The sequence below is a fragment of the Protopterus annectens genome, chromosome 5.part1, assembly GCF_019279795.1.
Source record: "Protopterus annectens isolate FY-2018-M chromosome 5.part1, PAN1.0, whole genome shotgun sequence".
In the NCBI taxonomy this organism is placed as follows: domain Eukaryota; kingdom Metazoa; phylum Chordata; order Ceratodontiformes; family Protopteridae; genus Protopterus; species Protopterus annectens.
In genome coordinates, this window is record NC_056736.1 from 522,476,644 (window position 1) to 522,490,435 (window position 13,792).

General features: G+C 41.4%; 1 protein-coding gene across 1 annotated transcript in view; it reads right to left on the reverse strand.

Annotated features, from left to right (window-relative positions):
* CFAP44 (cilia and flagella associated protein 44) overlaps positions 1-13,792 on the reverse strand; it is a 1,689,287-nt gene that overhangs the window by 562,485 nt on the left and 1,113,010 nt on the right. Inside the window, exon 24 of the mRNA XM_044073142.1 lies at positions 8,703-8,758. Within this exon, the coding sequence (XP_043929077.1) occupies positions 8,703-8,758 (56 nt within the window). The remainder of the gene's footprint in view (positions 1-8,702; positions 8,759-13,792) is intronic.

The following is a 13,792-nucleotide window of genomic DNA, read 5'->3' on the forward strand; positions in this document are numbered from 1 at the left end:
GATCCGATTTGGTCTGCTGGGACTTCCTGGATGACCCTTTTTTGTAGCAGCTTTGAAATTTCTTTGGCTGCTTGGTCCCTTAGATTGGGTGGAACATCTGGAAGGGACTTGTTTGACGGTAACGGGGGTTGAGCAAAGGGAAGTCTGTAACCTCCAGATATGATTGACTGTATCCACTTGTCTTGAGTTAGATTCTGCCAGGCTTTGGGGTACAGTGAAAGTCTTCCCCCGACTGCCTCCAGAGGTGGGCAGCCGGGCAACCCTTCAGGGATGCTGAAAGGGTTTCTCAGAGAAGGATTCTCTGCTGCCCTGGTTCTGCGGACCCCCTCTGCCACGAGGGCGGCATATGTTATTGTTCCCTCCTCTGCCCCTGGAGGGGAACTCACCATGTGTGTCAGGCAAGGCTCCCTGGGACTTGCAGAACCACATTTTCCCACTCTTCTGACCCTTGGGTTATGGTCTGGAAGGAGTGGAAAAATGGACTCCCATGGCAGAGAAAGTCTTCCCTTCCTGTTCACACCTGGTTAGTGTGTCCTTCACCTGTGATCCAAAGAGAGCGGAGCCATCAAAGGGGGTATTGGTGAAAGATGCTCTGAAGGGTTCCTCAAAATTACATAGCCGCATCCATGCATGCCTCCTAAGGGCAACACCTGTGCCTGCAGCTCTACTCACACCATTGGCTGCATAAGAAATGAGCCTCATGGAGGAGTTAACAACTGAATTCAGAGTCACCAGCTGGGAGGCCACCTTAGCTTGAGCCCTCTCAGCTGATGGATCTTGGAGGGTATCTGCAAGCTCTTTAAGGAAATTCCTCTGAAGGCGGGTGAAATGGCACAAATAATTCAGAGACCTTGTAGAGAAGGTCGCTGAAGCAAACATTCACTTCCCATATCTGTCCATAGTCCTAGACTCCTTGTTAGGAGGATGGACAGATGATGAAGTTTCTGCCAACTCCTTCTTTGTGGCTGCTGCTACCACCATGGCATCAACAGGTACGCTCTTAGTTAAAAACTGTTTGTCCTGAGGTGCAGTTATAAACATAGCAGGTCTCCTGGGGGTTGGTTCCACTGTATCTGGAGCTGACCATGCCTTCCGAGCCACCACAGACATAAGTGAGTCGAAAGGCGGAGACACCCAGGAGGTGGAGGGTCGGGAACCAAACGCATCCAGAAATACCGACTCATCCTCAGAAGGGGCTAGGGTATTCCAGTTCCCCCTCTGCTTAAGGATTTTAAGGACGTCTGAAAAGGAGACATCTTCAGAGGGGGATCTTGGGGACCCTTCTGAATCCTCTAAGTCGGTATCTGATGTGACAGACTCAGGGGAGTCAACGTGCTTCCTCTTGCACTTCCTCTTACAAGGTGGCTCCTCTGAGTGATCAGGTTAGGCCTCAGAAGAGGAAGAAACACCCAAAGGGGTGCCCTGGAATGCTGGTTCCCCACGCTTGGGGTCAGGAGGAGGGGCAGAGGCAGACACAGGCACCATAGGGGGAGGAGCCGATGGGGTTGATCATGGGACTGGCTCAGGGGCCAGTACACTCCTCATGACCTCGAAGGCGTCCCTGCCCGGACGCAAAGAAGACTCCAGTTCCGAAGAAATCGAAATCCCTCTCCGCACTAAAGGGGATGGCTCCAAAGCCGATGTAGGAGCCGAGCTCACCTGCGCTGAAGCTCCGAGGGGGAGAGTGGGGTCGGACAAGCGTCTGATGCCACTCGCCCCCTCGGAGCTGACGAGGGAGTCCCGGCACCCAGATCCCTCCAAGGATGGGATTGGAGCTGATGACGGAACCAAAGGAGAAGGTATTGGTGCCAACAGTTCCACGACTCGAACCCCAGTGAACTCCAGCTCCGAACTCAAGGGAGGAGTTGGAGGAGGAATATCTGCAGAAGTGGACGGAGCTGACACCTGATGAGGGGGGCTGGACAACATTTTTGCTAGGGCCTGCGATTTCAGCAACCTGCTGACCACTTTCTCCAAATCATGATCTGAAAGTCTGGAGGACCGAAAGGAGTGAGAGGACTTATGACTGCGCTCCGACTGGAGCAGAGGTGACCGTGGAGCCGAGCGTATCGACTCCAAGTAGGGAGACTTAGATGATCTCTTTCGACTCACGGACGGCTCCGAAGTTCGTGTTGGAGCCGACTGTGAGGGAGGCACATCGGCTCCTGCCGGAGCAGAGGCAGATGGTGGTGCTTCACCCAACGACAGCTCAGAACTAGGAGCTGAAGACTTGGGTGGCTTGGAGGATTTCGCAGGCTGAGCCTTAGCCGGTGAATCCTGTGGCTTAAGCAAATCCCGAAGGATTAGCTTATTTTTGCACTCCTGCAGGACCATTGGGCTGAAAGCATGACAGACTGAACAAGAGTCCTGTAGGTGCACCATGCCCAGACAGTAGACACAAGAAGTGTGACCATCTGTCAGAGACATCTTCTGACAGCATGAGTCACACTTCTTGAATCCGGACACTTTAGTATCCTTGGACATGTTACCACACACACACCAAGGTTAAACACACACACACACACACACACACACACACACACACACACACACACACACACGCAAAAAACAAGTTAGCAGGTATAACTAATTAAACACTATAAACTATACAGCTAACACACACTAAAACTAAGTAAAATCTACTACTACAGACACTACCTAAAAATGTTCTAATATATATATTTTTTTTAAACTAGAAAAAGACAAAAAATGGTCAGCCTCTAAATTAAACGGCTACCATGAAAGGAAGGGAGGCGGAGGGGGTGGGGAAAACTCTCTAAGAAAAACATGTTTTCAAGAAAAAAAACAGGAGGGATAGATGCTATTTAGGGAATATAGCTAGGGGAATAGTATGACTAATAAATTAGGTACACTATAAAGGAAAATATCTAGAAAAATTGAAAAATACAATCAAGTATATGAGCCTGAGCCAGTAAGACAACCTCACAGTCTGAAGTGGCAAACAAGATCTGGGTAACTAGCGCCAGACATCATGGGATATGGGGTAGCCTCGAGCCAGTAAACAGCTCTCGAGCTATTGAAGATGGCCGAGTCGGAGCAGAGGATCGGCTCTGATCTCAACCAGCAAGAATGAAGGCGAGATAGACAACTTAACATCATCTATTGTAACGAGGAGGCAGAATTTATATATATATATATTGCACTGATACCTACATGTACTTTACTTTCTAGTACAGCTTTTATTACAGAATATCATACAAAATCATAACATAGTAAAATAATACATGCCATATCATACAAAATCAATACATTTACTTTTTTCTCATGGTTTAATCATTCTTTCTGAAAAAAAAGTCAATCTTGGTCTGTTTCTTATTCTTATTAAAATGGTAAGTGGAGAAAGCACTCTCAACGCTGGCTACATGACTCAGCATACCTGGGCATTGTTCCACAGCAAATGACATCAGATGCCTGATCATTTTTTTTGGAGTCTCTGCAATTTCTGTGTCATCCTCACTTGTTTCTTCAACTACATCAGCTGCTTCATGCACTTTTACGCTAGTCTGTACTTCAGTCAATATCGCTTGGAAAATTGCTTCTGGGTCAGGTTCATTACAGGTTGTCACCTCATCATCCATTGCAACAAAATCTTCAAAATCTACTCCTCTGAATTCTGCCATGGGAGATGGACTGTCTGACGGGGCCAAAACTTCATGCTCTTGGGTTGTGACAAATTCAGCTTACTTGAAACACTTCTGTATCATTTCTGGCTAAACTTTATTCCAAGCTGAACTGATCCAGACGACAGCATCCAGAGCGTTAACTGATGCAGTGAATGAAGTTGCTTCCACTGGCGGACCACAGGTTTGTGTTTTAGTAATGACCCACTGCAGGAGCTGGACTCAGTAATGCATTTTAAATATTTTGATGATGCCTTGGTCTAGAAGTTGGATTTTTGAGGTCGTGTTTGGAGGAAGAAATTTCAGTGTCACTTTTATGAGATGATTCACTTGGAGGTGGAAAGGGAAGTTGTCTACTGTCAGTCGAATAGACTATTTCTTCTTCATTTCTCAGTCGATACCCCTTACCCACTCCTCAAATAAAGCACCAGTCATCCATGCGTATTTGTTTGATCTTCAAGTGATGGGGAGGTCTTCGGGGTTCAGGTTCGCCAATTTGCCAATCACCAAGGGCTTTAGTTCTCTCTGGTTGAGCTAGTGCAAAGCAGAACTGTGAAACGTTCTTTGGAAAGTTTCCCCCTCTTACATTTGTCAACTTTCATGATGAGGCTCCTGTCAGGCATCTCCTTGAAAAAGAGTCCACACTCATCAGTGTTAAAGATGCCATCATCTTTGAAGCCCCTGGTGAAGTCTGGGAACTTTTTGATGAACTCTTCCACAAGTTCTACTGGAACTTCATTTGACTAACCACACAAGACTTTCTGGGAGATCTTGTGTCACTCTTTAAATTTCTTGAGCCAACCACTTGATGCTTGGAAATCTGCAACCCCGAATTCATATGCAAAGATTTTAGCAACTTCTTGGATCATTGACCCAGAGATTCGGCCATTAACTGCCCTCATTTGTTTGAACCAGGTTAATGTGGCTTTATTGACTTAATTGAGGGACATTTTCCTCCTTTTACACTGTAGATCTCCACTTTCCTTACCATATATTTCCAAGTACACATGTTTACATTTTTGGATGTTGCTAACTGTGGTCTTGCTAACACCGAAATGTTCTGCCATCTTTCTTTGGGCGTCTGCTTTCCAGAAAATGTAGAAGATCAACCTTTTCCATTCAAGGTCAGCTCTTTGAGTTCTTTCCTTTGGGTCTTCAAGTCTTGATTAACTGTAACATTTTTCAGTAATTGCAGGATGTAACTACAATTCAGACCAGTCCTTCACATTGAAAAAAATCTTCAGCAACACGTGATAAACAATAGGACGTTAGGCCTAATCCAACATGTGGTAATAATAAAACATGAAAAAAGAACTTATACTAAAGAAAAAATAATACAACTAAGGGGCAAAGCCCACACCTTCTACCCCTTGGTGTAGAGTGGACTCAACTGGTCAAGTAATAGAGGGTAAATTAATATTGTGTGTCACAGTCCAACTGGTCAAGATACAGCCTACAGAGGTGGTCAATATAGAGAGGTTGGTCTTCAACTGAGTACATGTGGTGCATGTCCAGTGTATGAAAATTAGGTCAATTTAAGGAGGTGGTCAATGTAGGGAGGTGGTCAACTATGGAGGTTCTACTATATATATATATATATATATATATATATATATATATATATATATATAAAATGTACCTTTACAACATACACATACATACATGTAAATGTAGATCTAGACATAGATGTAGATATAAATATCCACTTCCAAAACCTTCAAGGAGGGCATAGTATATTTTCAACCTACAGTACAATATTAAACAGCTTGCAGTTGAAGGTCTGCTTCTGTGAAAAGTGGATATATGTGGGTCAAAGGACTGATGAAGGACCTGTTAATGCTGGACTCTTTACAGGTGCTGCTTGGGATAGTCGCCGTGCATTTTCAGATATTATATATTCTTATCCTGCTTGGAAAAATATGGTTCCTGCTTATGCAGAACTGTCAACTGTTACTAGGATGCAGGAACATGTGCTATTTTCTGCTTTGTTTTTAAAACCAGGTGAGTCAGTTCAGCAGACTCTTCTTAGACACTTTTATAAATGGTTTATGAAACTTGAAACGCAAGCCATTTGAGGCATTTTATCAGTAGAACTTGAGGAATGGGTTTTCCTGGGATTGTTCTAAAACTACCTTTTTTGCTGTGGTAGCGTTGTCGCCTCACAGTAAGACCCTGTCTGGTTCGATACTCAGCTAGAGCGTCCTCTGCGTGGAAACATATGCGAATGGGCATACCTTCGTTGAAGGTTGTGCATCAGGGCTGGCAACTCGTCACGTAAAAATCAACTGCCAATTATTAGCAGACCGGAGTTCTGCTGTGGCAACCCCTAACCGGGAAAAGCAGAAAGACACAACAACCTTTTCCTTCTCTTTCTCGCCTGTAGCTGATGAAACAGAAAGTGAAGCCTTTTATGTGATTTGACCAATATTCTGTGTGACTTCATAAGTGTATCCTTTTCTCAATTACATATGGTTATAAACCAGTTAAATGTTTAAGTTTTGTAGCTTTATTGAATTTCTTAACAATTTATATATAGACCAATTGTGATTTAGGCAAGACAACATGTGCACTTAAAATTATTTTTTTTGGTTTCCCTACTCTTGGGCAAGTGCTAACTGGATGAGGTTCCAGCCGTGTTGCATATGCATCATTGTGAGAGTGTTTTCTGTATGTGCATGGACAGTGATTCACTGTTTTGGGGCTTTCCGGGCTTTCCTGATTTTTGGTGGTTGTACAACTGGGGAGTTTGTAGATATAAGTAAGAAGGTATGGAGGTAAAGGATAAAGGTCTTTCCCATACAAACCTTTTTTTTTCTTTTTTGCTTTTTGCATCCAGTTGGAGCTTTAACCAGACTTTTTCATCTTGAAGAATCTTTAGCCAGTTGCAATTTTATGACAAGCGTTCGAACAAAAAATACTAGTGTTGGTTTTGTCTTCCACAAACTTGTTAATAGAGTATTGTCACAATGAATGAAAGAAAGAATTAGGACAGTATTGCAGAACCTGTCTGCCAAGTAGATATGCTGCCCTGAGGTACTAGTAAATCACCCTCTCAAAAAAAAATTATGCATTGGATACGGAGTGGAGAGCTAACACTTCATGCAGTAAAATCCTTCACTTTCCTATATAACTGTTATATTGCAGGCCTCGGTTATAATGCAGTTCTCACAACATTCAGTGTTATGGAACCAAATTATGTATGCCAGTCATGTAGAAGTCCAAAAGACGTTGGCCAGATGCATGTATGGTATATGGGTCAGTGTCGAGTTACAGAGCAGTTTGGAATATACAGTGTTATGGCATCACAGGCAGACAGAGAATGGGAAAGAAAGAAGGACAATGAAAATGAATACCCATAATCAAGCGCTGAGTAGCTGACAACTGCAGAGTGCATACATACCCATTCTTCAATGTAGCTTTAGGTTTTACTAGAGAGCACATACCCATAGTTTCTAACATTGCACAACAATAGCTACAGTGGTCATTACATTATAATGATGTATTTTGTGAAGTCCAATGTGCAGACTTTCTGACATCCTTTGTTTTTGTGGTTGCTGGGTTTCAGCTTTGGCTTGGTGAGCTCCATAGTGGACACAAAGATCTTTAGTGATGTGTTCCTCCAGTTTTTAATTTGGTTCACTTAATTCTATTGAGTCCTTTGGTACTGGGAGCAAATGTACTGCCCGCAAAATCGTGCATGTTTCCTCATTTGCATATATTACCAGAGGGAGCTTGCAAGACATATCTTGGAACAGTATACATTTTCTAACTCCTGCAATCATGGACTAGCACCTTATCCTAAGAGTCAACAGTTTTAGACTCCATGAAAAATTACTGATGAATAACTGCAATAACGACAACCAAAGACAACCAGTAAATAGCCAAACAAATGATACGCTCATAAAAGTATATAAAATGCAGACACATGGCTTACAGTTTGAAGTAGTGAAAACAGCTGTGCTCTAGCCAATGCTGAATATATGGTAATCAGACACACACACACGGGCATCACTATTAATGCAGTCATGAAATATATGTTGGCCTATGTATGCAAATATATGAATGGAAGAAGATGCCTCTTCACTTATAAAGAACCCAAATGTAATGACTTCCTCCAGTAGTTAACATCCCTGATGGGTTACCACCTGTCCCACTTTGCGAGGGACAGTCCCTCTTTGGGCAGTTGTGTCCTGCAGAAAAATTGTAAAAATGGCAAATGTCCTGATATTTTAGGACAAAATTATTTCCTATATTTTCTGTAACAGTTGCATAAAACAGTTATTCTATATCTGAAACACCTAAATGTTATAAGAAACAGAATAAGCAACTAAAATGCTACAAGAATAAGCTTTTCTTTAGGCAAACAGGTGAAGTTCTGTCCTTCGTACTGGCTGTGGATATGATTCAGCCTGCAAAATATGACGTTTGTACTAAAAATGTCCCACTTTGGGCATTTGAAAAGGTGGCAACCCTACATCAGAGTGATAGTCAATCTGGGCAGTTAACAAAGATTGACAGAGAAAAAGAAAATAAGACAATGGTGAAAGTCTCTTCCATAGTCAAGCTTCCCAAATGTCCATGGCTCAAGAATGCATGACCACGAGCCCAAAGGGATACCCTGCTAATGAAAACATCAGACAGATTCTGATATCCCAATGCATTTGAATACTAATAAGCTCAAAAGTAACACTTCATGAATCTGGCAACAATAACACTTATAATGCATATCTTCTAGTTAGTAGATTTCCAAAAATATTTTCATCACAATTTTGAGGCATAGATTTTTATACCTCTACACATTTACATCCCAAAGTGGTACAATATATCTAAGTACTGTGCAGTATTAAACTACTGACCAGTGACCAATGATCTGATTGTGTATTTGTCATTGTATGCATTGCTATGTCTCCAGTATTGTTTTTTTACTGTCATTTTGTAACAAGATCTTAATTGAAAAAGGACCACAGGTCCAGTCTACCCACATTAAATATATGCAAAATAAACTCCATTAATGCCACTTACTTTGAAGACAGCTACTTTTTACTATTACGGAAATCATACCTGTATGCATTTGGATCTTCAATATCTTCCACCACCTTTCCCAGTATGAGATCCTTCTGTTCAAATGGAGATAGTGAACAATATTACATTACATTCATGGCTTCAGAAAAATCAATGTATATCACTTATAATATTAAACAGGATGAATTAGAAAGCATTGTTGTGCAGTTAAGCAGTTTTAATTAATGTCATTTTTCCAGTGTGGTCATGATCATTAATGATGCGATAATCCGACAGCTAACTCCCAACAACCAGAAACAATACACCATTTGTAATTTTAAGAGTTCTGCCTTAACATCTGTGTTGACCCTTTATATAGAAAAGCATTCAAGGTTGGGTTTGCTTATTGTGATAATCAGGTACCAGAAGTAGTAGCAGGAATCAACAAAACCAACCTCAAATGCTTTTCTGAAATCAGCTTGTCTGTCTCTTTTGCAAAATGTTCACTCTTTTTCCTTATTTTTTACTTTTTAGAGTGACTGAATAAAAGCATTCTTTATTTTATTTTTTAATAATAACCTTAACATGAACAGTAACATTCATCAACTTAACAAAAGAGTTTGACAATTTTGAACAATCCATAGTAAAAAATAATTGGCTGCACAGCTGAGTAGGTAGACAAACTCAGCAATACAAATATCCAGACCTGGTTATACTAATTAACTTTAAAAGCTGTTTAATTTGCACTTATATGCATGAATGATTTTTTTTGCACATAAAGGAAATATTATAAGCTAATGTACTTTAATTATATTGTATATGCTTTAACTATTTTCTTGAATGGTATGTCAGTTTTACAAATTTTCTAAATCCACAAAAACGTTATGCTGCTCATTTTCTCAGAAATGTCAAATAGTGAACTGAATTCACTTTTTTGTAAAAATTCCTATCAGCAAAAAAAGAAGGGCAGGATGTATACAACGCAACAGTAACTGTCATCCAAAGGACAATCGGCGAATAGCTAGGAATGTGCGCAGCGCCTGCCTGTACTGGTACAATCCCAGCTGTGCCGACAAAGTTAAATCTGATCTCAGCATAACTTCAGCTGCTACTGCCAGGTCTCCGGAGATGATACTATGCCACTAACAGAAGCGAACAAGAATTTTGGTCATTCTTTGTTAAAAACATATAGCTCTGCAGAAAGAAAAAAAAGAAATATTTCCTTCTGCGCTTTTAATCTTAGCAGTATCAGTGTGACTCAACATGTCTTTGGTACTAGAAAGTCAGAAGGCTATGGGTTCTATTCCCACTCCAGTTAAATGGAATGCTGACACTGCAGTGCAGTATTGGGGGCGGTGGAGTGCTACACACCTCCATGTCTTGTCTTTCAGGTGAGACGTTATGCTGAGGCCACACCTGCTTGTGTTGGTAGTATCTCAGGTGGAAGTAAAAAGTTCCCAGATGTTCTAGCCAAATTTCCCCTAGCAGTATAAATACCACCTCAGGTCTCCCCTGCAGGACTAACATGGTCAAAGGATAAATAAAATAAAATAAAGGGATTTGTGAAGGGGTTAGTTCTAATGTGCAGGGCCGGCACACAACTTGAACTACATATCGGAGCCCTATTCAGTTCATAAAAGCACCTAACCTCCACTCCCTGGTGCATCTGTAGACACCACTACAAAGATGGAAAGTGTAGGTATCTAGCAGATATGCAAACAATGCACTCCTGCATACCCCATGATTCTCAAACATTTATTTATTATTTATTTTATTTTACATTTGTTAACCAGGAGTGTCTGACTGAGCCAAAAAGGCCCTTTTTCAGCAGAGGCCCGGGGAGAAAAGCTCCACAAAGAAAAATTAGAGACACATTTAGTTATTTAGACATGATCAGTATGCACACAAATTACAGGAGACATATTTTTACAGTGGTATGTGGCACATAAACAGTTGCAGTGGAGAGAACAAACACAAAAATATTAATTTTAAAAATAAAGGTAATTAATAGATTTGTGGTGTACGGCTGAAATTTGGAACATAGGTAGAATACATACATAGTACACAGGTACAGTACATACATTGTAGATTAGCCAGTGTTTGTGAGTAAGATTGAAAACTATTATCAAGTGCTCTAGATTTTGTATGTATGTGTAATTCGCTTTCACTAGCCTGGGGAGCAATCATGGCACTGCCAACCTTCCTTGAGATGTTGCCTGATGAGGTCTTTAAAGGAGGCTTTGGATGACATGTTTTGAATGCTTGTAGGGACAGAGTTCCATTTTTTAGCCACTGAACTACTATATAGTGCATCTCCAAAGCTATTGTAGCTGTTGTTGACTTCTAGTAGTAGTTTGCTTGATGATCTAAGAGGCCTTTTGGCTGAGTGATGTTGTACTAGGTTTTTGAGGGCAGGACACTTATTGGGGCAGTAATAGATAGAATGACAGAGGCAGAGCTGATTGTAGGTTAGGAGGTTGGGCAGTTCAAGCCAGTGGAGCTGTCTCAAAGCAGTACAGTGATGAGTTCTATATGAGCAATTTGCAGCAAAGTGGGCAATTCTGTTATAACAGGCTTACATTTTGCTTAGTTCAGTTTTGTTGAGATTAGTCAGAATGGGAGATGCATAGAGTAGGGTGGATAGAAGTTGGGAGCGAGCAATGGCTGATCTTGTGTTGTTGGTAAGAAATGGTTCGATACGGTAGAGCGACCCCAGTTTGTCATGTACTTTTTTAATAGTTAAGTTGAGATGACTATCAAATTTTAGATGGGAGTCTATGGTTATTCCCAATAGCTTAGCCTGTGCCACTGGAGCAACTGGAGTAGCATTAGTGGAGTAGATAGTGAATTGACTGTTAGTGTTTTTGTTAGAACTGGTTATAATCATAAGCTGAGTTTTCTTTGGATTGAGGATAAGTTGGGCTTTGGTAAGGTAGTTTTCAACGTCAGAGAATGCTGGTTGAGTTGTTTGCAGGAGGGTGGGAATGTTTTGTGCAGCATAGATTAAGGTAGTGTCATCTGCATACTGAATTATAGATGTATGCTGTGTGGAGGTATGGAGGTCATTTGTGAACACTGTGAATAGTAGTGGTCCCAAGTTAGAACCCTGTGGGACTCCTATAGTTATGGGCAGCTGAGGAGAGAGAGAATTTTCCCATTTCACAGCTTGGTACCAGTCAGTTAAGTAGCTTTGGAACCAGGTAAGAGTGGAATTTGATAGATGATATTGGTTTAGTTTGTTTAGCAGGATTTGGTGTGAGACTGTGTCAAATGCTTTGGACATATCCAAAAAAAGAGTTGACACTCGTAGGCCTTCATTTTTGAGACGGTTTACTATGTCTGTGAAGCAGAGGAGGGTTGTAGTGGTACTATGGGAAGGTCTGAAACCATGCTGAGTAGGTGACAGGATGTTGCTGTCTAGGAGATAGTTTAGCATCTGGGTATGGATGCATTTTTCTAGGATTTTGGCCAGGGGGGAGAGTAAAGCAATGGGTCTGTAGTTATTAAGTTCAGTGGAGGTCCCGCCATTATGTATGGGTGTATGGGTATAACATAGGATATTTTTCAGAGTTTGGGCGCATAGTTTTCAACAATTGATCTGTTTATGAGAGTGGAGACTGGGATAGCAATAGCATCTGCTGTGAGTTTCAAGAAATAGCTGGGGAGTAGGTTGGCTGCTGTTGATGAGGTTTTTAGTTTGGAGAGCATGCTTTTGATTGAAGTGGTGGAAACTGTTTTGAGGGTAAAGCTTGTATTAGTGTTATTTGTGTTGGGGGGGATAGTGAGGAAGGATCTGTCCTGTGATTCTAAGGATAGAATTGAGTTCACAAAGTGGGAGTTGAATTGTGTTTCGATGGGAACTTTAGTGTCAGGGGTGGTTGGTTTGGGGGTAGCCTTTTGAGTGGATTTTAGTAGCTGGTTTACATTTTTCCAAAATTTTTGCGGGTTGTGTTGGTATTTACTTTGTAATGTTGTGTAGTAGGATTTTTTGTCCAGCCTAATACATTTTTTTGCACTGTTGCGCAGTTCTTGGTACTTACTTAGGCTTTGTGTTTCTTTGTTTTTTTGATAGTAAAGCCAGGCAGTGTCTCTTGACTTGAGGATTTGTTTGGTTTCTTTACTGAGCCAGGGGTTTGTAGAGGTTCTAACCTTGATTTTGCACAAAGGAGCAACAGTGTCTAGGTGTTGTAGAAATGTTTTGTTGAAATATGCTACAGCCTGGTCAAGTGGGAGGGCTTTTAGGGGGGGTCCAGTCACAGTTACAGAGTAAAGTGTTGAGGACCTCAGGAGAGATTTTTTTTTGTGTTTCTAGTGGATATATAGTTAGTGGTTTTGCATATGCTTGTTCTACTACGTATAAAGTATATTATGTTGTGGTCACTTAAGGTGTCTGGGAGACTGCCTGTATGAGGGTACAATGTGGGGTTGTTAGTTAGGACCCAGTCAAGGATGGATTCCCTTTTAGATTTTTATCACATCTAGTTGGAATTTGGACTAGCTGCTGGTAGCCATGGAGATTTATTAGATTACTTGGTGGTTCTGATATACAGGTGAACCAATCTAGGTTGAAGTCCCCCAGAATAAGGGTTTCTTGTGAGTATGTGGAAGAACACCAGGATAAGAAGTCTTCAAGGCTAGCAGGTGTATTACCAGGTGGAATATTGATCACAATTGTGGTGATGACCTTTTTAGGGTGAAGCTGAAGTTGTGAGATAAGTATGTCCCAGTTATTGGGGGAGGGGTAGGAGTTTGGTAATTGACGGACAGTTACGTTTGACTTGCACAGTAAGGCAGTTCCACCCCCTTTACGAAGTGATCTGTCTTGTCTAATGATATTGTAGTCGTTAGGGAGAACTTCTGAGTTAGCTATGTTTTTATTTAGCCAGGTTTCTGTTAAAGCAACTATGCCTGGGGAGTAGTGTGCTATTGTGGCCTGGAGTTCAGGTATTTTATTTTTGATACTTCTAATATTAATATTTAGCATTAAAGTATGGTTGGTTTTGCTGCTGTTGCTGATTTGCCCAGGGATGAAGAAAGTGGGGATGTTATGTTCTGACATTTGTGTTAGAACAGTTTGAGCTGGACAGGATGGATTTGGGCCTGGGTTGGGGTGGATATCCCCACTTATGGTGAGCCTGGAGTTAAAATGG